The sequence below is a fragment of the Thunnus thynnus genome, chromosome 5, assembly GCF_963924715.1.
Source record: "Thunnus thynnus chromosome 5, fThuThy2.1, whole genome shotgun sequence".
Classification (NCBI taxonomy): domain Eukaryota; kingdom Metazoa; phylum Chordata; class Actinopteri; order Scombriformes; family Scombridae; genus Thunnus; species Thunnus thynnus.
Window position 1 is genome coordinate 12240332 of NC_089521.1, and position 27762 is coordinate 12268093.

General features: G+C 40.6%; 1 protein-coding gene across 3 annotated transcripts; it reads left to right on the plus strand.

Annotated features, from left to right (window-relative positions):
* The first annotated feature begins 4987 nt into the window (after positions 1-4987).
* si:ch211-236l14.4 (SITS-binding protein) lies at positions 4988-27708 on the plus strand. Of its 3 annotated transcripts, XM_067589288.1 has the most exons (11): positions 4989-5323; positions 5402-6062; positions 7532-7703; positions 17538-17745; positions 17916-18066; positions 20764-20961; positions 21359-21627; positions 21799-21935; positions 22739-22860; positions 24795-24974; positions 25159-27708. In XM_067589288.1, the coding sequence occupies exons 2-11, from the start codon at positions 5592-5594 to the stop codon at positions 25330-25332; spliced, it is 2082 nt and encodes a 693-aa protein (XP_067445389.1). In that variant the 5' UTR covers positions 4989-5323; positions 5402-5591; the 3' UTR covers positions 25333-27708. The 3 variants fall into 3 exon arrangements, with proteins under 3 accessions (XP_067445391.1, XP_067445390.1, XP_067445389.1); XM_067589290.1 differs by lacking the exon at positions 25159-27708 and having other exon boundaries at positions 4988-6062; positions 21799-21931; positions 24795-24933; XM_067589289.1 differs by lacking the exon at positions 25159-27708 and having other exon boundaries at positions 4988-6062; positions 21799-21931; positions 22739-24937.
* The last annotated feature ends 54 nt before the right edge of the window (positions 27709-27762 follow it).

The window sequence follows — 27762 nt, forward strand, 5'->3', positions numbered from 1 at the left end:
AGAGAGAGAGAGAGAGAGAGAGAAAGAAAGAGAGAGAGAGAGAGAGAGAGAGAGAGAGAGAGAGAGAGAGAGAGTTAGAGAACTGGAATGAAGGTTCAGGTCTGGGGCAGTGGAAAGTGGGTGTTTGTGCGACAGGACAAAGAGGGAGAAAGTAAGGCAGGAGGAGGGAGTGCTCTAACAGCAGAGGTGGATAGACGGAAACAGTTCGGTCTACAGTGGGATTGTCCCGCCAAGAGCAGGCACTGGGGCCGCATGGAAACTTTCCCCCTTCAGCTCTCAGCAGCCGGGGAGAAGTTGTCGGTATTGAATATCCTAGAGAAGAAAAAAGGGAAACAGTAAATTGAAGATCCAGACGAGAAGATGGAAAAGTTTGTCAGCTGAAGTGAATAGTTTTGCATATAACAGGACCTACTGTTTTACTGTTTCCCTCTGAAGCCACTTAACCATTGCATGAAGAATGGAGCATCCTGATTGTAAATAGTTGGTAAAAAGATTAAGATGCAATAATGACCACTTAGTGACAACTTTTTACATTTACACTTACATACCAACAGTAGTTGCAGCACCTGGCCTGACTGCATATAGAGGGACAGATAAGTGGATGAGAAACAGGAACATGACTAAAAACACAAGCAGCAACAAAATGTGAGAACTTGGAGTCCAGGGCGATTCAGCAGTGGCCTGTCGAAGGCTGATACAGTAGGCTTGAACTACAGTATGTTATGTGTGTTATGTACCGCAGTGAGGGATGAGGAAGAACTGTGTCGAGGGAGTCAATTATCATTTTTGGCAGTAGTTGTTTATAAAACCATTCTCATCCCCTGTTGACAATCTGTAGCAGATGTTTCATAGACTGGAGCCCTCAGTGGCTTGTTATCTATCAGGGGTCATTGAGCAAGTCAGTTGATCCATACTCACATTTTTAGCCACACTAGCAGCGTGGCTACATGGACTGCAAAGTCTGGTCCAGACTGAAATATCTCAACAACAATTGGATAGATTGCCATGAAATTTAGTGCAGACATTCATGGTGCCCAGAGGATGTATCCTAATGACTTTGGGGATCTCCGACTTTTCATTTAGCACAATCATCAGGTCAAAAATTTAATTTGTCCAATACTTTGGTTCATGACCAAATACCTGCAAAAAATAATCACATTCCCATCAGCCTCAGCTGTACTTTGTGCTTAGTGCTAATTAGAAAATATTAGCATTCTAACACACTAAGATGGTGAATATGGTAAACAAAACCTGCAACACACCAGCATGGTAGTATTGTCATTGTGTGCGTGCATGCGGACTTTAGTATTTAGCTCAAAGTTGGGTTCAAGTACAGCCTCACAGAGCTGTTAACATGAGTGCACACTCTTAGTCTTGTTAGATAATTGTGATTGAGATTTCCAAATAGACTCATCAGCACTTGATAAATACAGAGCCATAAATTCAACCTAACTTAATAGAGATCATGCTGATGCTGAGAAAAAGACTAAAAAATCTTAGAAGACCTATTGTGTTAAAACAGTATTACAGGCATGTTTTAAGTATCTACACTTTTGAGAGGAAAACATATTTTCCAAAATATTTGGTCCATGAGATTTGAAGCATCTGAGCGACTGGTGAGAGAGGGTTTAAGATTTCCTCTGCAAGTTGTTTTAATTGCAACTTTGGATTTCTATAGCCTGAATGAAGCAGCAAGTCCACTTGACACACAGAACATAAACCATTAGCCCCTCCACCACACACCTAATTAAATTCTTGCCCCCTTGCCATCAACACTAAATGTGTGGTCAGAGGTAGTGGCCAGTTCAGGTCAGATTCCTCTGTTTTTTCATGTCCCATGTTCACACTCTCGGAGGGCGCGGGTGCATGCCACGCAGCAGTCCTCTGCCTATTAATAGCTGCAAGGGATGGAGTTGGGGGCAATCTGGATGGCGTGTAAATTTAGACCCTCCCCCTTGGATGTTCCGTTGATGTCATAAGCTTGACCTCTGACCCAGGAGCCTGGCTGCCTCAAGGCCCATGCTGAACTTGAATTTCAGGGGTTCGAATGCCGACATGCACACACAAACATACACACACTTATTTATCTATTGCAATTGAACATGCAAACACATGCACTTATAAGATGCAACATCTGAAATAGGTTGAGGCAAAGAGTTATATATATACTGTGCTGTGTATGAATGCATGTGTGTGGGGGGGAGGAGAGGGGGGTATGACTTAAGCCACTTTCAGGGACACAAACCAGACTTAAGACCGGTTGACTGGGGTCAGCTTGTGTAATTGGGGACAAAAGTCGTGTCCTCAATTGATAAAATGCTGATTTTTGGGTCAGTGGTTAGGGTTAGGATTACGATTAGGGATAGAGTAAGTCTCCAGGAAATGAATGTAAGTCTATGTAAATACCCCAAAGTGACCCCAAAAGTGACTTAGGTAAACCTGTGTGTGTGTGTGTGTGTGTGTGTGAGTGCATGCGTGTGTGTGTGTGCATGTGTGTGCGCGCGCCTGCGTGTGTGTGTGTGTGTGTGTGTGTGTGTGTGTGTGTGTGTGTGTGTGTGTGTGTGTGCATGTGTGTGCGCGCGCCTGCGTGTGTGTGTGTGTGTGTGTGTGTGTGTGTGCGTGCGTGTGCGTGTGTCACAGAAGATGCTGAGCAGTCTGTACATTCATTCAGCATGAGAAAGCTCAGACCATCACATGACAACAACTGACACACTAACCGACTGTGAAGCTTCTCTGTCTTTCATACTTAGATAGCACTGTTTGTGCCCTGCAAGAATCAAAGTACATACTGAATCATCTGTCTCACTCCAACCTGAAAATTTGGCACAAAATCATCACAAAGCCACACACAATCAAATGTTGATTTGCAGAGATTTTGAACTCCTCTGCAGTTGGAGTGGGGTGATTAGGTAGAGTGCTCACACAGGTTCCCACAGCCTTATCCAGTGTCCTTGCCTCTGCCAGAGTTATGTGATGGATCGGGGGGGGCTGACATGCATAAACGGGGAGAGGGGCAACCGATCTTCAAGGTATGTCAGCCGACACCCTTAGAATATCTGGTGCACTGCACTGTGGAAGACCTTAACCTACAAACATAACAACATTGTCAAAGCCATGATTCCTTCTGTCTTATTTTTGGGTCCAATATAGTTGCTGTTGGATACCAATAGAGCCATGACCATGTTACAGTAAGAACTGTGTTGAAATAAATGGATAGTGACACTGAATCAAAATGAGTGAACAGGAGCAGTGTACAGTTTAGGTTTCAGAAAGTTATGACAAAGGAAACGCTTCTGTGAGAGCTAAGAGTTGAGCATTAGTTTGAATTGTACATCCACATACTGCACAAACACATTGACTCAGCACACATATTTATTGTCGGTGTGTGTCAAACAGTAGCTCAGCTATACTATGTTGACATTATAACTCCAGACACAATGGATGTTGACAGTCCAAATGCCAACAAATGCCACCTTCAACCAATCACACCTCCACCCGCTCCGCTTGAGGCGCTCATAAACAACATTCCTGCCCATGGATGTCTTTTGCACACCACATGAGCAACACAGCAAAACTTGCACACAATCTATAATGCATTTTCATATTTCACAAAACACCCTGAATCCACTGCAGATTAAGCGCATGTACTTAAAATAGTAAAACTAAATGTTTGGGCTCTACACAAATACAATAAAAACAATAAACAAGAACACAAGACTAAGATGGAAAATGTGTCTGTCGGTAATGAAATTTAGGATACTGTATGCCCTGTGTGTATGGGGGGGGGGGGGGACTAAAGTAATGCTTTACATCAAAGCTACTCTACCTCACTTCCAATGTATTGCAACGCTGTTTTTTTTGTTTGTTTTTTTTAAATTAGGATAAAACAAACCCTCATTATTTGCATATCAAGATGTCCTGAAAAATCAAAAACTGAGTCTCAGTCTTTCAATGCTGGTGAGAAAATGTTTTTGGTGCTTCCGTCAGAATTTTTTAGAATCCAGTGTCCCAACTTGTAAAAAGCAGAATAAAAAGAAAAAGCACTAGTTGCAAGAAAATAACTCTACAAAAAGCCCATCTGTATTTGAGAGAAGATTTTCAGCTATTTCAGCTAAAATTGGATCAGACCCGAATGGGTGGATGTTGTTTGGAAAGTTGACCACCAAGTAATGTGTCATTCATTCAATCCATTGGTCTATTTTAGTGTCTTATGACATGTAATACCTCCATAAAGAACAAATGCTTGGTTGGCAATTGGGCACGTGGATTTTTTCTTTTTCATATGTAGCTTTTGAATGGATTATTCTGGACATTGATACACAAATGAACTTGATATGAGATGACAAATTAGTATGTATTATAAATCTTGGGGATGTGGTGGAATATATGTAATTTATAATGATAAATATTACACAATAGATTTCAGTGCATAGGTACAGTTAGTAAAATGATAATAATATGTAATATACAGTAGGTTATGGTGAACTTCAGAGCATTGCCTTTGGGGCATCAGCAGGTATGTTTGCTGGATGGTGGTTGTTCATCTTGCTTTATAAATGAAGCAAAACTGTCCAAACAAACGATCCAAAGCCAGTTTAAGCTTTACATAAAACATACATACATAGATCCAATATGATTTGTCACCAAATCAAATGTTCAAACTAAATTAATTCCGTCTAAGTCCTTGAACAAGTGGAAGCATTAATTCATTACTGAAAATATATCCTTAACCTCTTGGTCAATTTGATTTAAGAGCCTATTCGTTGCAGCCAATTAAACTACTAAATGCAAACGCACATAGCATATAAAGACAGCACTGGTCCTAAATATGCCTCTGGTAAGATGTTTTTACTTGTCGATTTCAGGCATCAGTCTTTGCTCTCCATGAAAACGTGAAACGCCTCAAGATCAAATTTGGATAAAGCATGGCAAGTGCCCCGACCTTGCCATTCCCAATTTGACGCCTCTGACCGTCGACCAAACCTCCGGCTGACAAGTCTCCACAGTCTTTACGCACGGAGAGCGCACGGAGAGTTTGCGAGCACGCATGGGGATCCCTCCCTTCCAGGCTGTCCGTGGCCTCTTCGCCCCGGCGGGCAGCTCTAAGACTTTGCCAAACCCTCCCGATCCCCCATTTCCCTCTCTCTACCTTACATCTGAAGAAACAGCCCGGCGTTACGTCAGAAAGTGCAGGGCAAGCAAGACAGCGTCTTAGGAGCTATTCGTAGGCATTGCTGCCAAACCCGGCTTGGGACTGCTCACGAGCTTACTGCAGCCAATGCAATTTACAAATTCAACTCTTTTAAAAGAGCAGCAGTATGTGGTAAGTCAATTATTCATTCATACTGTTTTATTTCCCCGCTGTGATTTTTTTGTTCTCACAGCTTTCTTCACATGACAGGTATCTGTTGCTGGCACAATTGCGCAAAAAAATCCCAACAGTATAAACGGTGTAAAGATAAAGAGTACGCTGGTTTACCTTGTAGCCTCACTGAAAACACCATGACATGATGAAGCAACAGAGATTTTTGACGCACAGAGATTTCTGCAGCATTTTTTGAGTTTGATTCTTTGCTGATCTCAAAAACAACATGCCCCACGCTCGAAATAGGAACCCTAGCCCCATCCCAGAGGTAACATGGGACACGGGATTGAAGGAGATGAACGAGACCTGGAAAGGAGCTATAGCTTGTCTCGGGGTGGCCGTCTTTTTTGTAATGACCATCGGAATCATATACTGGCAAGTTGTGGATCAGCCTAACAAAAACTGGATCCTCAGGGGGACTTTTAGCGGACTGATCTGGGAGAGAAGAACCCACTCCTTGGTCATACAGACCTTGACGGAGGACAACACCTATGTGGAAATTGACGTCGGGAATGTGGGGAACCCCGACATTGAGGTTCCCTTCGTGAGGAACCTGTGCTGGCTGAATAAAACGGAGTTCTGCTATACGTGGGACTCGGTGGCCGAGGTGAAGATCTCGCTGGAGGTGAATGAAGAGACGGAGACGGAGTGCTACAGTATGACTTGGACGCCGGTGCACTGTCATGTGGAGTTGAAGGTAAGGTTTCTGTCAGTGTGCACTCTATAACCAGCTCTCACTGCACTAAACACAGTCAGAGCCTTAAGAATATGACGCTTTTACGCAACATGTAACATTTAAAAGGGGCCTATTCGCTTTTAAAATCTGCCAACATAATATCAAGCGTTTTGCTCATATAAATCAGTATACAAGACGTTGTGTTGGTCAAGCATTTGCTTATATGTATATATATATATATATATACAGGTGATCACCCAAGATTTACCTGATTTCAAAACCTGTTTATATAAAATTAAGCCACAAGATACTCTTTAAAAAGAGTGGAATTATCCTTTTCAACTGGAATTAAATAAATGGTTTTAATTCTTTTTATTTTATTTTAATTTTATTTTTATTTTTTTGCATTCAGTGCCAATTATTTGGCTTATACGAATCTGATTTTTTAAATCTGCAATATATAGGCCTATACTAACATTTTCGTGATTTTGCTGATTTGAATTGGAATTTTTGAAATTGTGATATTCGATTAAATTGAAGGCTATGAAGCAAAACACAACCATGACGCTTGAGTAGCTCATTTATACTGACATGATGCTCCAGACAAAAAAAAAGTCCTCTCACTTTTCTCAGTCCTCCATGTAGCTGCTCTGAGTGGAATATATTTGGTGTTAAAACTGCTTCGTCACAGTTGTTGTGCTTTTTTTTTTTTTTTTTACATGCACGGTACTTACTGTACTTTCCCCGCCAGCTTAATTATCAAAGGCATTTAACTATTTGGATGTTTGGGGAGGTTAATCTGTCCCCACTGGAACATTCCTCGCCATAACTCCCTGTCATGTGGTGCGACTGGACACAGAAAATCTTTCCAAACTAAAGTCGCATTTATTTTTATAATTTACAAAATCCGGCTCAGTGCCTCTCAGGTGACCACTTGGCATCCGTTTTGAAAACTCTTTAACAGAGCCTAGATTTGCTGACAGGAAATAAATGAGCTTCTGGTTTTGTCCCTCATGCGTAAAGACGCTTTGAGGGCAGACAAGCTTTCTAAATCACTCTCTGAGACAGTCTCATGTGTCACCTATCACATTCAATATTAGATCTATCCATACTCTTAGACATCAGGTGCATAATGTGACAGCACTCTCACGTTACACCTATAAATGAAATATATACTCATCATTTACTTTTAAGTGTGCTTAAAGTATAGGAGTGCTCTTATGAACTTCATCAATCATTCGCTAAATGTTGGATGAGTGTTTGAAGGTGTGGGATGAAAAACAAGAAATTAAACTTTTCCTCTTCCCTCTACTGTCTAATGTGGCTCTTTTAATTCTCAACTCCTCAACTCTCCACTGGAGTCTCCTCAGCATCGATTTAACATTTAGTTGCTGTGTCAGTTTCTGTCTTTATGTAAACCTTTTTGTACCTCTGTCCTGTCTTTATGTGTCTTTCTGTGTGTCCGTGCATACGCGTGTGTGTCCGTTCAGGACTGTTTCTCCATGACCAACGTGTCCTGGTACGGTGGCGCCAGTGTCCGGGGTCAGACCTGGCCTATCAACGACCAGAACGCCACCATGCAGCCCTTCATTGTCAGTGATCTGAAGGACAATCCCTCTGGCTTTGGCTCGGCTCTGGAACGCTACTTCCTGGGCTCATCAGGTAAGAGGTCATTGTTGGGATCAATCAGTTCAAATGACTATTAGTAGAAATGATCTCATTAGCAAAAGTGGGGGTCATAGTTCTTCTTTACACCTAGGTCTGATACAACAAAGAAGACCTTTTCAAGTCTTTAAAATGACACAGGGTCAGCTGTTTTTCCACAGCTGCCATCAGTGCAGAGTTTGCACCAAGAGCTCGGGAAATCTGACCCCACAACAGCGGGGTGTACGAAGTGTGGCGTGAATCCCAGGGCGTGAGGGAAGCCCTGTGGATGTTGTGTTTTCTTATCCCCCTCCCTCACGATGCGCTTGTTTGTTTGTGTTTGAGTGCAGAAAAATGGTCCAACTGCCTGCAAAAACCAGCACCTCCAAAACACACACCACTGGATAGGAAACTGGCCCACAAATAGACTGAAACACGATACAGTCTGCAGCATCTCGCTTTATTAATTTAGAGATTAGACTACAAAGGGAAGCAAACCACCTTTAGCATCTTAAATTAACTCTTAGGGATACCGGGGTAATTGCCTTTTGTTTCTATTAAAAGGGCAGGTTGGATGAAGGCCCTGCTGACTCTTATAACTCACCCGGTTATTTTGGGGGTGTTAGATTTTATCCTGGGGGCAAAAGGGGGAGGCAGGGACCACTGGCGGATGTGAATGGTTAATGTGACTGATGAGGAACGTGTGGTGTGTGTGTTGTGTGTGTGTGTGTACATGTGGTGTAGCATTAACATCAGGGACTTTGGGCTCTCAAGCTGAGTTTGTGTGGTGTTTGATTACTGAGCTGCTGTTTAAACAAACCAATCTTTGCTCCCGAATGATTTTAGTATAAATATAACATTATCATTATAATCATGCACATTATAACATGTACTTTTTAGGCGTACACTGAATGTTTCTGTTTGTCGGTGTCTTAAGGAGTCCTCTGCATGTGTGTGTGCATGTGTGTGTGCGTGTTTAATGAGTAGCTGAGTAGTGCTGACCAGCTTTCCAGGCAGTTGATTAAGTCAACCAATGAGGTGATACAATCAATCATCCGTTATGACCTCACTGATTGTTCGTACTAGCCTCACACATTTTCACTCACACACCGACAGAAACAAATGCACATGCATGTACACACATACACATTTCGGGATGTTATGTAACACAGTGGCAGGCTTAACAAGGGGGTCACATGCCTTAATTCCCTTTTCCACCTTGTGAGAGGACGGCAGTAATTATCAGGACTGTATAACCCTTTGTTTCTCTCTTTAGCTTTGCAGAGAGAAAAAAAGCACACACAGATGAGATGAGATCCTGATGAGAACACCTGTTTGAATGTTGCCAAGTAACCACTCGCAGACACATACTGTACATAGCCCCAAACATAGAAAACTTATGCTCAGCAATGACAGCGATGCCTATTGGAGCATTAAAGGTATATTTAACACGATATCTTGTTTTCAAGTTCAAGGATGTTTCTTTTTTGGTTCTTAGATCTACATCATGTGCACATTTGGCCTCACAGCGGCCTTTCCTATGCGCAGCGTCGGAAGAAATTATTATTGTTAAATGATTTTCAGACGTGTAGTATGTGTCATTCTTTCTTCATGCATACATCTCATGAGTTAAAAATTAAAGAGACCAGTAATCAGATTTGGCCAATGTGTCAAGAATATTTAATTTATTGGAACATTTCACATCCGAAGTTCATTCACTGAGTCAAGGTGCACAAGTCAGATAACATGACACTCTCAAGCTCTAAAACTCTCAAACCCTGAAGCTATGTTTCTGACTCATTTTCCAACAATGCAATTGCACTGATTTATGTTAAGTACTGAGACTCTGTCCTATATGTATATCACATCGCTAACAAGGGATGTAACAGTCAGACCTGTTGGTGTTTTGGTGATTTGCTATGTGTCCAGGTGTAAGGATGGACATAAATTTAGAAAGTGTCATAGGCAACTCAATTATGCGCTGCTGTTTTGGTGTTAAGACTGACACCAAAATTGACTTTAACTGCATGTCTGTGCACCTTTTATACTCAAACAAACCGCTTTTATATATGTAACTGTATTAGTGTATGTTTCTTATTCATTATGCATTCTTACACCAAAAGAACAGCAGAACAGCGAGAATACACTTTACACATCTGTTCTGGCAATAATGCCAGTATGGCAGAGTAATAACATCTCTCTCCTTACTGGTATCAGTCATCCATAACAAATTGCATGCTTAAAGAGGGCCGTACCTTAAGTCTATTGATTCTCTTGTATGTGTTCCATCTGCAGTCTCTAATTTGTGTGATGTGCATTGCAATTTTGCATGTCAGAGCCACTTGTTACTTTGTTCATAAATCATTGATGAAGGCTTGTACAACCAGCACCAGGCTACTGCAAAATAACCACACAAGCATCTGTGCTCTTGGCCGGCTGGTTGGTTATGGTTCATTATTATCATAACTTTCTCAGTTTATGCACTAAAATATATCAGGGTTGTTTGAGACTGACAGCCTGGAAATATTGCTCATAGACTTTCATGAAAAGCTGAAACACTTAACATCAGAAAACAACCTGTGGACCTCTCAGGAGCTGCGTTTGTCATATCCTTCTTTCCAAAAGGTCTGACAGAAATAGTACCTATTTTAGATTGCACAAGATGACTGTGGCTGTGATAAACAGCATGATGTGATAGAGTCATAACTGTATTATTGTTGCTGTTAATAGTGGTGGGGCAGGAAATAATTATAGCAGCTGTTATAGAGGGAAAAAACTCCGCAGTTATGTGTGGGTAGTAAACAGGACCATAATGGGAAGTGAGTTTATGCTTCTGCTTATGAAAGTGTGTTTATGATTTCTTCTAACGTTTGGCAGCAAAACATTAACATTCTAACTGAATCTAATTGAAAGCAGCACTAAAAATCACTTACAGTTTGCAAAAATAAAGACAACATACAAAGCAATGATCCAAATATATCCATACGTTTTTTTTTATTATAGTCTCAATTTTATTTGTAAATGCAAATGTTTTTGTGTTAATTGTTCGACCAGTAAAACTGAACAGAAAGCACATTGTCTGGCTTTTCAATATGCCTAGAAAGCTCATTTCAACTTCAAATATTCATCATGTGTGGGACGACACTGCTTTTAAAGGAAAAGAGAGGAGCTGATTGATCATGTTTGATACCGGCCCCTAACAAACCCACTGTTACAGTATGATTATGATATAATTATTTTAACCAAGTACTTTGCACCTCTATGAATGACAATAAGGCCCAAAAATATAAGGCATACAGTTTTAGTGTAATGACTTCATAAAGGAAAACAGGTATTCTTCTTCTTCTGTGCTAAGTTTCAGTTGGGTGCTCTGTTTTAAAAAAGAAAACAGCAGTATTCTTGTTTTCCCCAAAACAGATCCAGCAAAGGCAGCAGTCCAGTGGTAATAAAAAAGTAAAAGAGTCACCACATGTCTTGGTCATTCTGGTGAATTTTATTTATAACTGACAAATTTGCTGACGCATTTCGGCATGAAGCCTTCATCAGAATTCTGATGTTGCCTCTTTTTCCTTAATCTGCTTTGAAGAAAACAAACATACTGCAGTTTCTAGTGTGATATCAGGCCTTACAGCTATGTGAACTCATTGACCACTAGCAGCATTTCTGTTGAGCAGTTCTGTTGAGCAGTTCTGTTGAAGCGTTGTGTGTGCGTGAGACCTGTCTTCATTGATTCTAGTTAGTCATAGGAACATATTGTAAATGTGGTTGGGAATATGGAGCTGTGACTGACATTACCAACTTAAAAGGACTCCTGGGAACGGTTAAAGAGCAAGACAGACATACTGAAACATAGAGCAACAGACCAAAATAACGACTGCACGCTGCACTACTATAGTCAATATCAAACTGAGTGAAACTGAGAACAAAGAGTTGCAAAGTAAAGAAGAGGTAGAAGAGTAAAAGCAGAGACACAGGAGAGAAGATATGCAACAGAGCAGGAGAGTGACATTTGAGAGTGTTGCCAACTGTAGGAACTAGTCATGGCCCCACCTGTCTTTATCCATACAAAAACAACTGGGCTACCAAGAACAGATTAGATATCACTGAAACCACATCATGCATTAAAAACATAAGAAGAGACTCTGTGGGAGACATTTTCCAAAAGCTTTAGGGGCTTATTCTTACATTTCCTCTGTAATGTAGGTCCCGAAGATGCAATTTACACACAGCTTTAGTAACCAAATGGAAGCAGAAATAGTGCTTTATAGCTATACTTTGGAAATTCATTACCGCACACAGTCAAATCACCATGACAGAAATTAGTTGCTGTCTTAAAATAATAAACTGAGGATGCATCAACACTTGTCTTTGTTAATTCACACAGATGCCATTATTATTCTTCCATCCTTCTATCCAGGGCCAATATCTACAATAGAGTTTTCCTGCATCAAATAAAGATATAAAGAAATTAATAATTTTACACATACAGTATATAGATCTACTTTTTTATTTATATGTCACAGCTACAATCCATTTATTTTTTATTCATTTCAATTCACCAAACATTAAGCTACATTAAAAAAGAAAGGCTGTTGTTTAGTAGCATTATCTATCTAGAGCTAGGTTTGGCTATTAGATAATGTAAGTCCCTCCATGAATACAGCTTTTTTCAGGCTGAATATTTGTAACACGGCTGTCAGTTTTTTTAATCCTGCAGATGGTTTATATGCAGTTTTAAAAACTTCATTAGCTAATTGATGGTTAATGACATGTCAAAGCCGATAGCCACACCAACATTTCAGCCACATCTTTGTCATTATTACAGTCCCAGATACTGACTTTATTTATTTGAATGCTTATATTAGATTCTGACATCCTATTTGGCACACAATACGCAGCATATTTGCCAGGATTTGTTTTTTACCCTCAAATGTAGTTTAACAAATTTTTCCATTCTCTTCTGTTTTTTATATTAGCATTATTTAGACTCAAAGGGCCTCATTCTTCCATTGTCTGCATGCAGATCCTGTAGTCCTACGTCATAACTTGGCTCTCATCAAAGTTTCCCCAACTCATCATGACAAATAAGGGCTTGGAAAGATTTGTTTTCACAGCAGGCTGTTGTAATAAGTGAGAGTGTGATAGCTATAATTTTGACATTACCTACTTTCTTCACTCAGTTTGGAACCAATAAAAGTAATTTATCTGCTGTCTCCTCATATGTGGCTTTTTTCCATGCTAGCCTTTACAAAGTGAGCATCAGAGATTAGAATCAGAAATTAATTCTGTAAGACACACATGGCTTGACAGCAACTCTCTGAGATATTCGCTGAAACACACACACACACACACACACACACACACACACACACACACACACAGCAAGAGAGAGATACTGTATATACACACACATATACACATTATCTATCTTCTTGTCTGTATGTCTCTGGTCTCTCCATCTTTCATTTTAGCGTAATTTTTCTCCCACCCATTTTTCTTTATTTCTATCTGTGACTTAATCTTTCCATGTGGGATCCAAAGAAATGATGCTTTATTGCTCTTTCTCATTTGTTGTTTGGTCTCTCGGTAGGAACCAGCCAAGTACAACAGACAGATAAAAGTTATGTAACCATCTTGGACTTTGATTTGCTCTTTCAGATAATGATACTTAATCAGTTTTATTTGATACAAGTCTTATGAGTCTTATAATGACAAAGATGGGAACAATAAGCCAAAAGCGCACTGTGTTTCCATTATGGTCCTGGTCATGGTGAGTAATGGCAATGGAAACAAGATAACCACAAAAGAAAAAATAATAGTAAAAATTTGATTTAAAAAAAATGGGTTTTTTTGTTTGTTTCTGGAAGCCAGATTTTTACTTTTCTCCTCAAGCTGCTTGGTTTTGCTGTGGCTATTTAACATCAATAGATTCACATGTAATTTTTTCACACGCAAACTCTTCTTGACATACATGATGTTCCCATCCTATGGGAGCTTTCCAACCAAGACCCAACATGTTTACTGTCTAGGCCTTTTAAATGCACAGGTACATAATTTTGACATTAAACCATCACTTTCTCTGTCCTAAAATCTGATAAAGAGTTGCTGAAACAAGGTTTAGTACTAAATAACAGACAACATATAGGAAATGATCAAAGCTTTTTGTAGCTATGCTCTTTTTTATTTTTAATAGCATCTTTTAGGGTATAGCTTGAGTATTTTCTTGTCTGTATGTTAAGCCAAGATCACTAAGTCATACATATACAGAAATAAATAATAACAATGTAAACAAGCTGCTCAAAACAGGCTTCAGTAACTCAATAGGTCACCGGGAGGTCCTCAGGCAGCTGCCCCGAAACCTTGAGTAAGAGGTGAAACACTTCAAGAATGACTTGCTTAGCCAACTGAAGCTTTGTTAAAAGCTAGATGTCATCTCCTGTATGAGAGGGCTACTGTATGAAAATCATCCCACAAAATGTTCCACAGTCAATCTCCTAGCAAATACTTTCCATCAAGAACAAGCAAGAGTAAGTGAATAGAGACTTTTCTAAATCCAGATTGGACTACATACAACAGCTTCTCTCCACTGATGTACCTGTATGTTTCAGCTCATTCATAACCTTCTCTAGAAACAAAGTGACAATACATAACTAGTCTGTGGTTGTCCAGGTCTGTTCTGTTACCTTTCTTAAACACTGAGCTTTTTAATTAAACCAAAATCTTGCATCTTGTCATCTTACTTTATTAGCTGAGACATCAAAGGGATCTTCCTGTCTGATCTATCAATTATCGTGAGTACATGTTTTATATTTGTGATATTTGTACAATACAGATTGTCTAACACTTGAAACATTAAAACTGATCAATGATAGGAATAGAGCAGAGAAAGTTTCTTTAGTGTTTCATTATTTTTTCAATAAGTGGGATTGGAAATTTACTACTATGGCAAGATCCCAGTTTTGTGGCCATCAATTTCTTGAGGTTGGGCAAAGAAACTAAGTTTCCATTGTTAAGAAAATACATGCCTGAACACACACACACACTTGCTCACATACGTGCGCACACACAGTTAGTATTTGAATACACATTTTTATAACCCCAGACAGGTCTGTAAGCGTGCGCAGGTGTCATAAATAACAGTGTAAATATGACAGGTAAAAGAGTGCAGTCCATCTGGTCCGCAGCAGCAGGGAGTCAGGCGGCAGCGATTTCCTTCGGTTTGAGCCACTCTCTGAGGGCCTAGACGCCACATTAAAACCTTCCTGACCCCTCAGAAGCTGCATGGGGTCACCTCTGCTTCCACCTCAGCTCAGACGGAGCGAGAGGAAGCGCAGAGTCTTTATGGTCCTATAAGTCCCACTATGTTTTTCTTGGAAGTCTACAGTTTCCCATTAAAGAAAGTGTGTGTATGTCTGTGTGTGCGTGTGTGTTTTTACGTGTGTGCAAATCTACATATGTTCACGTGTGTCAAGAGACAACCTTGATTTGTGTGTTCGCTCAACAGCTGTAAAACTGAGGCATGTGTGTGTCAAATCATTGAAATCTGCCCAATAAACTTCATTCACTTTTACCTTTGCCTACCTGATGCTTTGAAGGTGAGTGGATACGCTCAGTCAGGCGTATAATTTTCTTTTGAGAGCTAGTGGAAAATATTCAGGAGAAGCTTGGAGTGTTTAAGGAATTGTTCTAAAAATAGGGTCCTCCTTGCTTCCCCTTTAACTCATGGGCACCCCACCTTGGCTGTAACTCAAGGCTTCAAACCTGCTTCACTTTCTTTAAATAACTCTTATTGATTCCTACTCCTGTCTGCAATATGCATCTAAGGGTACTATTCAGTCAAAGATGTGTGTCTACATCGTATAGAGCACTGAGCTTATATAACCAGGGTTAGAAGTTCATTTTTGAGCAGGAGTTCCCCCAAACTAAAAACACGCACCAGTACATGCAAAATGCTTTGAGTAGAAGTATATAAAGATATAAGACAGGATTGAGTGTATTTAACTTGCATGTTTGGTCAAAGAGGGAATAAAGGTGCAGCCTTTTTTGACCAGATCATCCAATTTCCTTGAGGCCCTGCCATATCATTTCCCATAAAAATTAAACATGACTCAAGAAGTCATGCTTCCAAATCTAAACTCCACTTTCCAGCCCATGTGCACTTTGGTAAAACACATTGTTTGTAGCCCGCTGTATCTGCACATCATTTGACAAGGCTTCTTGGTGTCTGGTGTACTCTGGTGGCCTCTATTTCCACTGCCTGCATTCCACCTCCATCCTCCCATAAAGCTATCTACCGAAAACTAACATTTTCTACACTGCCCCTCTTTTTTACTTCACTGTACATGTGCAGCGTTGACATACGCAGTTTCACAACACCTTTGCCTCGTTAAAAATTGTTTTATCGTTTTTTATTTCTGGCAGTTTAAATATACCACGGTTTTTCTTAGAAAAAAATCTACATTTATCTGCCATTTATGAATATGTAACAAGCAGTTGGGTGGTGACCTAATACCTTGTGAGAGGCAGCTGAGGTGTTACCAGTATCTCTTTGACATTATCCGTTGCAAACACGTGAGAATTACCCTGAGGTTGAAGGCTCTTCACTAAGCTTTATGCAGTACTTGAATACTGATCTCCCAAACTATTAATCTGATTATAAACTGGTACATGAGTATCCTGCCCACTCCTGGTCTCTGCCTGCATGAGAACAGTAAACCCATTGAAACTGGAGAGGGTGACTGAAGTAAGCCAAGCTCTCAGCCTGGGTTCTCAGACTGTCTGCCTGCTTTGGAGAGACCTAATCTGTTCATTGATCAACTCCAAATCCCAAATCCTAGTTTGGCTGCTTTCGAGCAGATTACACAAAACTCGGGTGAGGGACGGGGTCCCAGAAGGCTCAGACTGATACTAGCTGGGTTCTGCTGACCTGAGATGGAGAAGACCTGCAGAGCAGAGCAGAGCGGAAAGGAAGTTAGTGAAAAGTGGTCGGAGGGGAGGGAGAAGGTGGGAGTCAGGACGGGTGAGAAGTGGTGAGGGTAGGGGTTGGGGGTAACCTGAGAGGGAAGAGGCATTCCTTGCAGGGCAGCTACATCTGCGGACACAATTATCTGCTTCGCATAATCTTATCATTTCACACGGCCTCTAAAAAGGCCGTATACAGTAGGACAGAAAATAAGGCAAAAATCTCCCTTGCTGGAGATTATTGTAAGGCTGAAGTTGACTAATTTAATCACTGGTGTTCTTCTTAGTTCTGCCTCCTTGCTGTTTTTGTCACAGAGAATAGAGAGATAATGGTTGGAAAGATATAAAACAGATACGTCACACTGATTGGCCTGATTCAATGCTCTGGAAAAAAACAATGATTAAAAAACGATTAATCTTCACTATCAATGTAACTTTAAACATATATCCGGACTACTTAACTCTTCTTTCAGTGTAACCTGCCTCCATAGAAGTTGCCAGCAGTCCCAGGGTAAATTCATCCAACCGCATACTGCTATATCTCATGCTAGGGAGTGTTTTTCTCACATCTGAGTGGGGTAATATCAGCTGACGCAGCCTCTACACTCTACCACCCACAACACTCAATCCGTCACACATCCAAGTTGCAATAACACTCTTGCACTATGTCATATAAGAGGAATCTGCAATGGACTGTCTCACACAATTTTGCTTCACACTAAAGTCAACATTATACTTACATTAAGGGGCAAAGTAACCATTTATGCTGTTGTTTCAGTGTTGAAATAATGGAGTGACTGCGCTGCATATGCTAAAATTTTACATTATGTGTTTATAGTGTGATGTAATAAATGTCTGTACCCTCTCCTTTTCTGCCTCACATCAATGCAGGTGTTGCAGTGCTGGTATCTCCTGATATCCCCCTGCAGCTGGGAGTGGACAGCAGACAGCAATTCTGCCTGCAGTCACTGCCTAGTATGGAGCGTCTCCCTCTACAGTACTCAGTGTGTGTGGCCCACAACGTGAAAGCCGCGCACCAGGAAGCAGTGAAACAGCTCTCACAGCACAGCAGGGAGCTGCCTAACATGAAGGCACTGTGGTTAGTTCAGTTTAGATTAGTGGGGATGAGAATTTCCTCATTTCTTTGCCAGACAATGGTGTATCTGTGAGCACTGACTGAAACTTTGTGGGTATTTAGGGAGTCATAATCTAATCTACATCCGAATTTAGATCAGAAGGACCTGCATGATCCTACTTTGTGTCCTATAGGTTGCCGTTTTGGAAGCTGCTCACCAATGTGGATTCAGGGCCGAAGGTGGAGAGGGAGCTGAGGACCTTCTCTAATCGTCTGAGGAGACACCATTTGGGGGAGGGAGTCATCAGCCTCAATGAACATTCCACCAACCTCCTCTCTGATATGGTACGTGCTGTACCGCAGTGTATGTCTCTACCTCCAGCCTTGAAATCTGAAGGCACAAAAAATCTCACTGGTTGAGTTAAACCTCAAAGAAACAGAGCCAAAGAATTGTAGTTTTACCTTACATTGAAGCCCAGTGAAGATGGCTGTAAGGTAGCGAATAATATGAAGCTTAGTGCTCATCCATCTAAGTGAAAAAATAACTATAACTTATTGCTATGAACTGTATCTAGGTGATATACGCTGAATGAAACCAATAAGAAATTCAAGTCAACAAAACAAAGACAGAACAATCTTTCACTTACTTCCTAATGGATTTATAATGATATCTACTGAGTAGAAGGACAAAAAGAAATCTAAATAAACAACCAGAGATTTTTGAACAGTAGCCCTCCACATCACTAATCACAAAAACTGTCTCACTCCCTAAAAGAAATCCTGTTGGTTTACACTTTTCAATTTTCCTTTATGTGTTTTCAGTAGGAAATACACAAGAACAAAATAAGATGTCACTTCATGGGGCCTTTCTTACTTTTCATCTATATTTTGAGACCAAATATTTTCATTTTTTTACTCAGATTTGTTATTTATCTTGCCATTTGAAGAGCAGTGATTCTTGGGCTCTGGTCATGCAAGTTTGTACCTCCAGAGATGCCAGTTCCCCAAGAAATGTTTGTATCAAGTGTCAATGTTTAACTTTCTATTACACCTTTGGAACATCTGAAACCAAATATTAGACTATACAGAAACATTCACTACACATATACCTCAGCACAGAGGTCTGCTGCCACGCATATCTCTTTTGGTACAAGTGCTCTTTTTTTCATCTTCCCCCTCTTTCTGCCAATTCTTGTATCGTGTAGCTGTAGACTCTCGTAATCCTTCTCTTCAACCATCTGGGCTGTGAGGCTGGTGAGGGTTCATTGGGCAGAGGCTCAAAAACCGGTCAGGGATTGGGATGAAAGAGTTTCCTTAAGTGGATCTCCAGAGCACTGGAGACAGGCGGAGAATGAAGTAGGGAGGACAAGTTCACCAAAATGTCACAATGTAGGAAAAAAATGGTTTAGGGTTTTGCTTTCATGTTGAAAAAAGCCCACCACACTACCTGTGTCTTGCTCACCTAATGCATTATGATTGAGTTTTGTTTTGGTGTAGGTGTGTCATCACCTAAAAAAATTATTATCGTAATAGAAAAATGGACAGGAGACATTTGTCTCTTCGTTGCCATGCCGGTGCTTTCTGTTATTGTTTCTCATCTATCCAAGTACTTTCCTTGAATGTTGTTTGGCACCCCCAGGAAACAAGACCACCAGGACCACTGTCAAGTGTTGTTAAGTCAATACTTGATGATATTCCATTACAAAATAAATATAGCTAAGAGAAGTCAAACAGAGTTTCCTAACAGATCTCAGGTTGCTCTGAGTGTGGTAACTGTGGGATGGTGAAGAATTGGATGTATTGAGGTTTGAATGGATCTCAGCCAAGACTAACTCGAGCAGGTGATGCTGATACCATCTAGATGCTGTGATCTGACCTGGACCATGCAACAGAAGAGGAGGCAGAGGAGTTTCACAAAATATATATCCATCTGAGAAGTTGACTTCAGCCATCTCACTGTATACACTTAAGAATATGTTTCCATTCTGAGTTCAGAAGGTGTAAAATGAGAAAAAGAGGGGTGGGAAATGGGAGGCATAACACATGTCAGCTGATGGATGCCATTTGGTGAACAAGAGTTTCCTTTACCCACAATCTCAAGTTTTTCTGGTACATCAAAAATATTTAACACCAGTTTTGTTGGCTCTACATCACCCGGTTCCCCCCCAATAACGAATCAGCCAAGCGTACAGTGCTGCATGGAAACTTATGGAGCTCAAAGTTGTCCATGAAGTGTGCGGCTCTACAGAAGTGTGACTGGCAACAATGATCCTCTTTAAAAAACTAGGCTTCTATTTCACTCCAGTTTTACAAGTATTCATAAATTATCAGTCATGCTATTACCTTTCTTTTCCAGTTTCCATATTAGTTTCATGAAACAAAGTCATAATTTGGAACAGCTTGCTGGCATTGGAAATTTGGGTTATTAATAAGTTTCTAAACATATTACTTACACTGTTTAATTCAGGGTTTTTTTTTAGCAAACCACGGTTAAGATTATTCTAGCATGGAGGCAATTATGTTGGAATTCATGTGTACATTCAAATTCAGAGAAAAAGCAGAACAAAGTGAAAGATCAGAAAAGAAATTACATAATATGTGCTAATCTACCCTTTCTTCCCACCACAGCTTCCCCTCCTGCAGTCAGCCTTTGTATTCTTAAGAGATTTTGTTCCACAGTTATGTAATCTGAAATGTCTCTTTGACTTTAACATGTAAATTCCAAAGGATTATAACATATTGTATGTTAAATGGTTCTGACAGAGGTCATATTGTCACAGCTACAGGTCAGAGAGATCAGCAGGTCATCTGTGAAGCTACTAAAATCTGTCAAACCAGTTTATGAATAGTTGAATTGTTCCATTAGTGCATCACATTGTTACATTTAAATTATTTAGATAATCATGTAGGCAGTTATTGATAAAATGAAAATTAAATGGTGTTCGAAATAGGTGCCTTCCGAATGCACACATTAGGCTGTATAGTGTTGACTTTACCAGACTGTTATGTGGTATCATAGTGTATCTCTCTGTCTCTCTGCAGGACCATGACTACCTCAACAGCAGGAAAAGGGGGATGTCCAAGAGACTGACCAGGGACCTCCCACTTGTCAAGCTTCTTAACATTTCCATCTCCCTGTCCCCTTTCCTGGGCGTGGACACCACGCAGTTCCACACCTCCCTCATGGACGGCACTGAGGCCTACTGGCTCAGTCTCCCCTCAGCACCTCAGGGACACCTGGTGAGACCTGAGTGGGGCATATTCATCTCTTTTAGAGCATGTGACTGACCTCCACATTTGAACTTTTCTACTTTAGTTTTCTTTTCAGTTTTCTGGTTGAGAGGTGCCGTCCTAGACAAAAAGAACTCCACATCCTCTCTATTGTGATTGGTCCATTCATAGAAAAACAGACATAGTGTTTTCCAAAGTGGACACTTTCCATCTGCCATGCAGATTCTCTGAATTCACTAGTGGCAGTTTGATAAAAAGCAGAGCTGTGTGAACGTGGCCTTATCCAGAAACTCTATCATTGCAACAGCAGAGGCAATGAATTAGTTAATTATCATTATATTGATAATATGATAATAGTGGGAAATTAACTCCAATCAAAATTCACTTAAGTCCCTCCATCCTACAGATCCCTGTGATGAGTCAGTGGCGAGGGAGGTTCTGTGTAAAGCTGAACATTACAAACCCAGGAGCCGTGAGCTGGTTCCTGGATGGAGTGGGATCCCTGGAGGCCCACTTGGGGATGGAGTACATCATGCTGGAGGGGGGCGAGGGGAATCCATTTGAGGAGCAGGCCCTGCGGGCACCACATGCTCTAGGTGGAGACAAGTACATCAGCCTGCTGGCCGACCTGGCCACCAAGATCGGAGACTCCACCATTATGACAGCAGGGACCCGGTAACGCTTTCAGGCATCTAATCTTGTCTGTATGCTTTATTAACAGACAGATTACCCTAAAGATTTCTGTAATTTTTTAAGAATGATCTTCTACAGTTTAAGATTGCTCCTTCAATCTGCTTTTCATTTTGAGTCATGCGTTTGCTTATTAGGATTCTATTTGTGCCTCAGGTCGAGCCACAAGCCGCTGTTTGTGAGGATGACCCCCTTGCAGTCCGACTGGAGCCCAATGGGCGTGAAGGGCATCATTCCCTCCCTGCTGCACCACACTCTGCTGGGATACAACTTCCTCATTCCTGATGCAGTAGGTAATACCACAGCTTATGGGTCATTTTTCTTACCTTTACTAAGAACATATTGTAGCCACAACTGATGGGCATTTCTACTGTATGCTCTTCAAAAATCTTTCATAGTGTTTGCACTATTTTGAGGGATTTGCTCAGTACATTTATATTCTACCCATATGTGAAAACCAAAAAGTACATAGTAGTTGACTGTGGAATCGCTACAAACAAAAAACACTTTGGATCTTGTTGTCAGGGAGTTGAAACATCCTCTGTATTCCTGCAATATTCGAAATTCCTGTCATAGTGGATCACAGCCAGTCAGACAGCTGATGTCTGTGAGACAACTATTTACTTTGATGTAGAGAAAAAAAAGCTGTCAGTGTTACAGACAGAATTTGTGGTGTCTTGCCCACATGGGCTTACAAGACACCACAAATTAAAAATGAGCAAGAATGCTGAGTGTTCAGTATTCAGTCAAAACTTAAGAAAACTAATGATGTACACAATCAGATTTTCAGACCTTCACACCCACTTTAAAAGTTGTAAATCACTGACTTAACATGTACTGCAAGTTTATAATACTGGAGAATAAATATTAACTAAATAGTTCTCCTCGCCTTCTTTTCCAGACTTTTTAAACAAAGTTAGCTACATTTTTGATCATCTGTACACCCGAATGTTTCAGGGTTTTGTTCAGACATTTCATGGAAAATTCATATTATGTACTTTCCACTTCTCCCAAGTAGCCCACACATAATCTGTTTCCCCTTGAGTATTTTTGTATCTTTAATATTCTCTGCCTCTCTCTGTCTCTCTCCCTATAGGTGGCTCTCTGTCTGGAGACCTGGTCACAGATGAAGAGTTGTTCATCCGTTGGCTTGAGATTGCAGCTTTTCTCCCTGTTATCAGCTTCCACACACCACCATGGGTCTACGGAGAGGATCGGGTATACATCTATAAACCAAAAAAACATTACAAACCAGTCAGAGCACCTCATGTGGACACCCCAACGCACTTAAACCCCTTTTTGTAGACACTTTTTCACGCACATTTGGCCCTCCCTACACCATCAGGCTGAGGTGGTTGTCATTACAGATGCGTCATCCGCATTAGATGTAATTACAAAAGCGACAACGCAGTAGGTTCACATTCTTTTCTTGACCTGATAACAAGATTTTCACTTGTGAAGATTTACAGCGGAGAGATCAAGTGAAGTGATGTGTGAATGCTGCCAATTAGATGTTCTAAAAGGGAGTGAGAGATTATCCTTTCCTTCTCGCGCAGATTGCTTGTGAAAAGAGTAGAGACAGGGAGAGTTTATTGACCCAGCAGCCTCTCTTTAGCTCTGCAGATCACCATCAAGAAGTTCCCACCAGTGTCAGTGAGCCGGCCGGTGTGTTTGCAAAGGAGCACGAGGGCTGCTGAGTGGCAGTCTATCAAAACTCATGCCTGGCTCTCCCCCCAGCAGCAGAGCAAGTACTCCCCTGTGTCCCGCCTTGCAGGAAATCAGAAACGTACTGTTCAGCGTGCATAGCAGGAAAACAAGACCTACAGTTTCAGAGAATCCGGTGACAGTATTGATACTTTCACAGTAAGGGACCAGGGCTCATGTTCCTGAACAGAAAAGCACTTGATGTTTCTCAAGAGGGTGAAGGCTATTTTTCCCTCCCTCGCCCTTCCCCTCTTCCCTCAATAGGAGCGATTGCTTGGCCCCCTCCAAACATCACCTGTGGTTAAGAGTCCATCTGTTCTGAATTACAATCCCTACTCTAGATTTATGGCTCACTCTCGCTCTCGAGAGCCACTTCAGCAGGAATGATAATGAATTTAAGGACAAGTCTTGGAAAAATACTTTATTGTGGCAATTAAGATTTTCCATGAGTAATTGACAAGTGTGACATAGTGGGAGTGATCAACTACTTTTTTTCCTCTAGGAGAGGACTGAGGCAGCGAAATATATTGGTTGTGACTTGTGTTGCGTGACAGAGATAAAAATAGGCCTTTTGGACAGCTAGACATTTGACAGCAGCAATGTTTTCCATTTTGGTCTCTTGCATGGCCTTCAACTTATAAACTCAGATGAAGTGAGACTGAGAAGGCATTTTAGATGGTAAAGTCTTCTGTTTTATGGGCGTTTTACTGCAGTTTAAGTGTGGCACACCTTTTGTTCCAGAGTGTGTGAGACTTCAGTCAGTCATAGACAGGTCACAGCAGTAACCACGTTGAAATCAAATAGCAATAAAACCTCAAAACCACACACATGCCTGGCTTCTCAATTAGAGAAAGATCCACTCAAACCCGGGCTGTGACTTCAAGCTCATTCCTACAAATGTTCTCAATCCCAACTCATAAAAATACATTTTTTATAGATGCGGTCAAGTTTTTGTTTTTGTCATAGGACACTGGAGAGGATGTGACCCTTCCAGGAATGCTGAAGTAATTTGGCCAGAGGGAGACAGGAGAAAGATTTGGACAGTGTTAAAACCACTAAGTCAACAATGAACTGCTCTTAAGTTCTGTCTCCATGTCTGGGTGTAGAGATGGCACAAATGTCTTTAGCAGACCTCATTGTCAATATTATTCTAAAATCTTTGTGGCAGATGATTTGGTTTAGGAAATGACTTTTTTTTTTGTTGGTTTCAGTTTCTCAGTCACTCTGGATTTCTTGAAAATATATTTGGCTGGATATTAATAAAAGACATAAGTGACTGAATGAAAATACAGCTCCATATAAAGGAAGACAATGATCCTACATTGACTTCTTCATGAGCTAGCTTTTGTGATGGCAGGAACAATACACACTAGGTTATTAAGCTCCTAATAATTTTTTTCTGTAATCCTCATTATGTTGTTCTTCTTCTCTCCATTGGTGTCCCACAGGTGCTAAACCTTACTCAGACCTACATAACAAAGCACCAGAGGGATGTGGTCCCACTCATAGAAAAGTATGCAGATGAGTGGCAGATGACAGGAAACCCCATCTACCGGCCGATGTGGTGGCTCAGTCCCAGTGACCCCATGACCTTCACCATCAATGACCAGTTCCTCATCGGAGACGAGGTGACTTAATGATGTTCTGATGGGAGGGGATTGAGTTGCTTCTGTCAGCATCCGCTATACTTGGCATCCAATAGCGTATAAATCAACTCTGGCTGTAACCTGATGCCTTGCTACTTAAGTCTACAATCTCCCTGACATCTGAATTTGTTTTACCAAACTAATGTGTGTTGTTGCTTGTTTCCAGGTCCTGGTAGCGCCAGTGGTGGAGAAGGGAGCAGTGCAGAGGGATATTTATTTGCCTGACGGAGGCTTCCAGTGGCAGGACAGCCAGAACGCTCAGGTGTTCGATGGGGGGACGTTTCTACAGGACTACCCCGTGCCCCTGGAGGAGGTGGCCGTTTTCTTACGGAGAAGCTGAGTCGTATGACTGATTCAACAAGTGACCTGACTTATCCTGTTTCTCTTTTGAATCAAATTCTTTTTTAATATTTGTGCTGTTCTCAACTTGCACTTTTCCACAAAAGACCATTGACCCTGCCTCAAGGCCCTGTCTTGAGACAATATGTAGAAAGATTTTTTTTATACTTGCACTTTACAGTTCAAAATGATTTGTATTTTTTTTTCCCTTTGTGACATTTTTTCTTCCTTTTTTTAAAAATGTTAATCGGTTTTACCTCTTGGCTGATTTGTTTCTGGACTTTTTGCTCTGTTCTGCTTTTTTGTATGTAAGTTCCAGAGCAATCTGTGTGTTTACATACTGCATTTCTACAGTCTTTACATTTTTAGTTGCTGCTGGCTCTCTTGATAAGGAGGAACAAAGCAAGCCCCTTGTTTGCTTTAAAAGCAAAAAATCTGAATCTCTCCAGAAGACCAAATGAAGATAGAAAAGAACAAAGGAGGATGTCTGAAAGGGCTTTATCGAGGGGGAAACGCTTATTGGGAGGAGATGAGCTCACAGAAAGCTTTGTATGGAGACTGACGCATCGTGATACCGTATATATCTTATTGACTCATCGGAAAGGCTTTTACTTGAACTTATCAGGCCGAAGGGCTGATGTTTTATGAATGTACCTCAAGTTACAGTTTTCCACTGCTTTACAGAGTCATCAGACACAACAAACTATCACTTATCCCTTAGCACTTATTCTTAGAATAGTTTAACTTAATTTATCAACATACCACTCTGTTGGACACGCCTGAATGTCCCTTAGTACTGTAGGCCAGATGAACTTGAGGCCACTGTCATTGTAACTATATACTATGTTTGAATTTATCTTCTAGATGTTACCTTCTTATTAATCTGCTGTAGTAAGGGCTTTTAAATTTGCTGCTCTTTTTTTTATACTAACGCTGTCCGATATTGTGTTGCTTTATGCTCTTTCATGAGTGCCAAATGAAGTTATATAGAAAAAGCCTTGTTGATAACACCACAGAAGTGGAAAGGAGATTTGGAAATTATAGTTAGACATTTGGGAAAATTTGCTTATTCACATTCTTGCTGAGAGTCAAATGAGAAGACCAACACGACTCTTGTGTCTGTACAGTAAAGGTGAAGCAACATTCAGAAGCTAGCTAACTTAGCTTAGCACAAAGACAGGAAATGGGGGCAACAGCTAGCTGGGCTATGTCCACAGGTAACCAACAGCTCATAAACATGTTATGTATCATTTTAACATTTTATATATCATTTGTTTAATTTGTACAAAAAGGAAGTGCGAAAACGACAAATTGTGGTTTCACATGCCGGACTAGTTCTTGGCCAGAGGCAGTTACTTCCACTAGTGTCCACTCTTTATGCTAAGCTAAGGTAACCTTCTCCTGGCTATAGCCTTCCTATTTAACAGGCAGATATAGGAAGTGGTATGGATTTTCTCCTTAAACTCATGGTATGAGAGTGAATACATGTATGTCCCAAACTGTATTCACAAGGACGACATGGGGAAAAGAGTCTTTAAAAGCATAACATAACCCCATATGATTTCTGCCTTCATGTGTGCCTTTATTTAGCCTGCTCTGTTGAAGTGCCCTTGTAATCACATCCATTTCCATTGCTTGCTTCAGTTCAGTAGCATTTCTTATTGGGTTTGAACCTGGACTAAAAGCAAATGACATGTAAATGAGAACTGATTCTCTTTTGTGATTATATTCAAAATCAGCCCATGAAGAAATGTAACCACCACGTTTGCACCATGATATATTGCTCCATATACAGTTAGTTAGTTGACAGTACTCTTTGGAAGTACTTTTACCTTATTGATTTGTTCTTCACAAGACAATCTTAACTTGTCAGCGGTGATGATACAGACTTAGTGAATGCTTTACCACTAAATTGACTGTAACTTTGATCTAACAAGTTTACTGTATCAACACTCAGGTCTACTGAAGCTTATCTAATCACCAAATGTCTTAGCACAACACAGTATGTTGTGAACACATCAACGTCTTAATTTCTCCTAAAGCTGAATGTACAATGGACAAACTGTGATTTCCCAACCAAGCCCTTCATGTGAGGAGCTTTTCTAGTTCCCCGTTCTAATGTTTTAAGGAATGCTGTGGTACGTTCGCGTATAAGTTGCAGGAAAAGCTTTGTTATTCCCTCTACAGACTGAGCAAACATGATGTCATTTGCCTTAATATGCCACTCTTAAATCTGGACAACACAAGTGTCTGGATTATTGCAGTATCAGCAATGTACATATTACGATGACTGTGCCATTACAAGTGTTTTTCTCTTCTGTAAATCAGAGAATTTAGACTGACAATGTTGCAATAAAGTTTACATTTTCTTACTTCACCTCCTCGAGTCATTGTTCATGCTTATTTAATGACAATATGATTTTATATATTA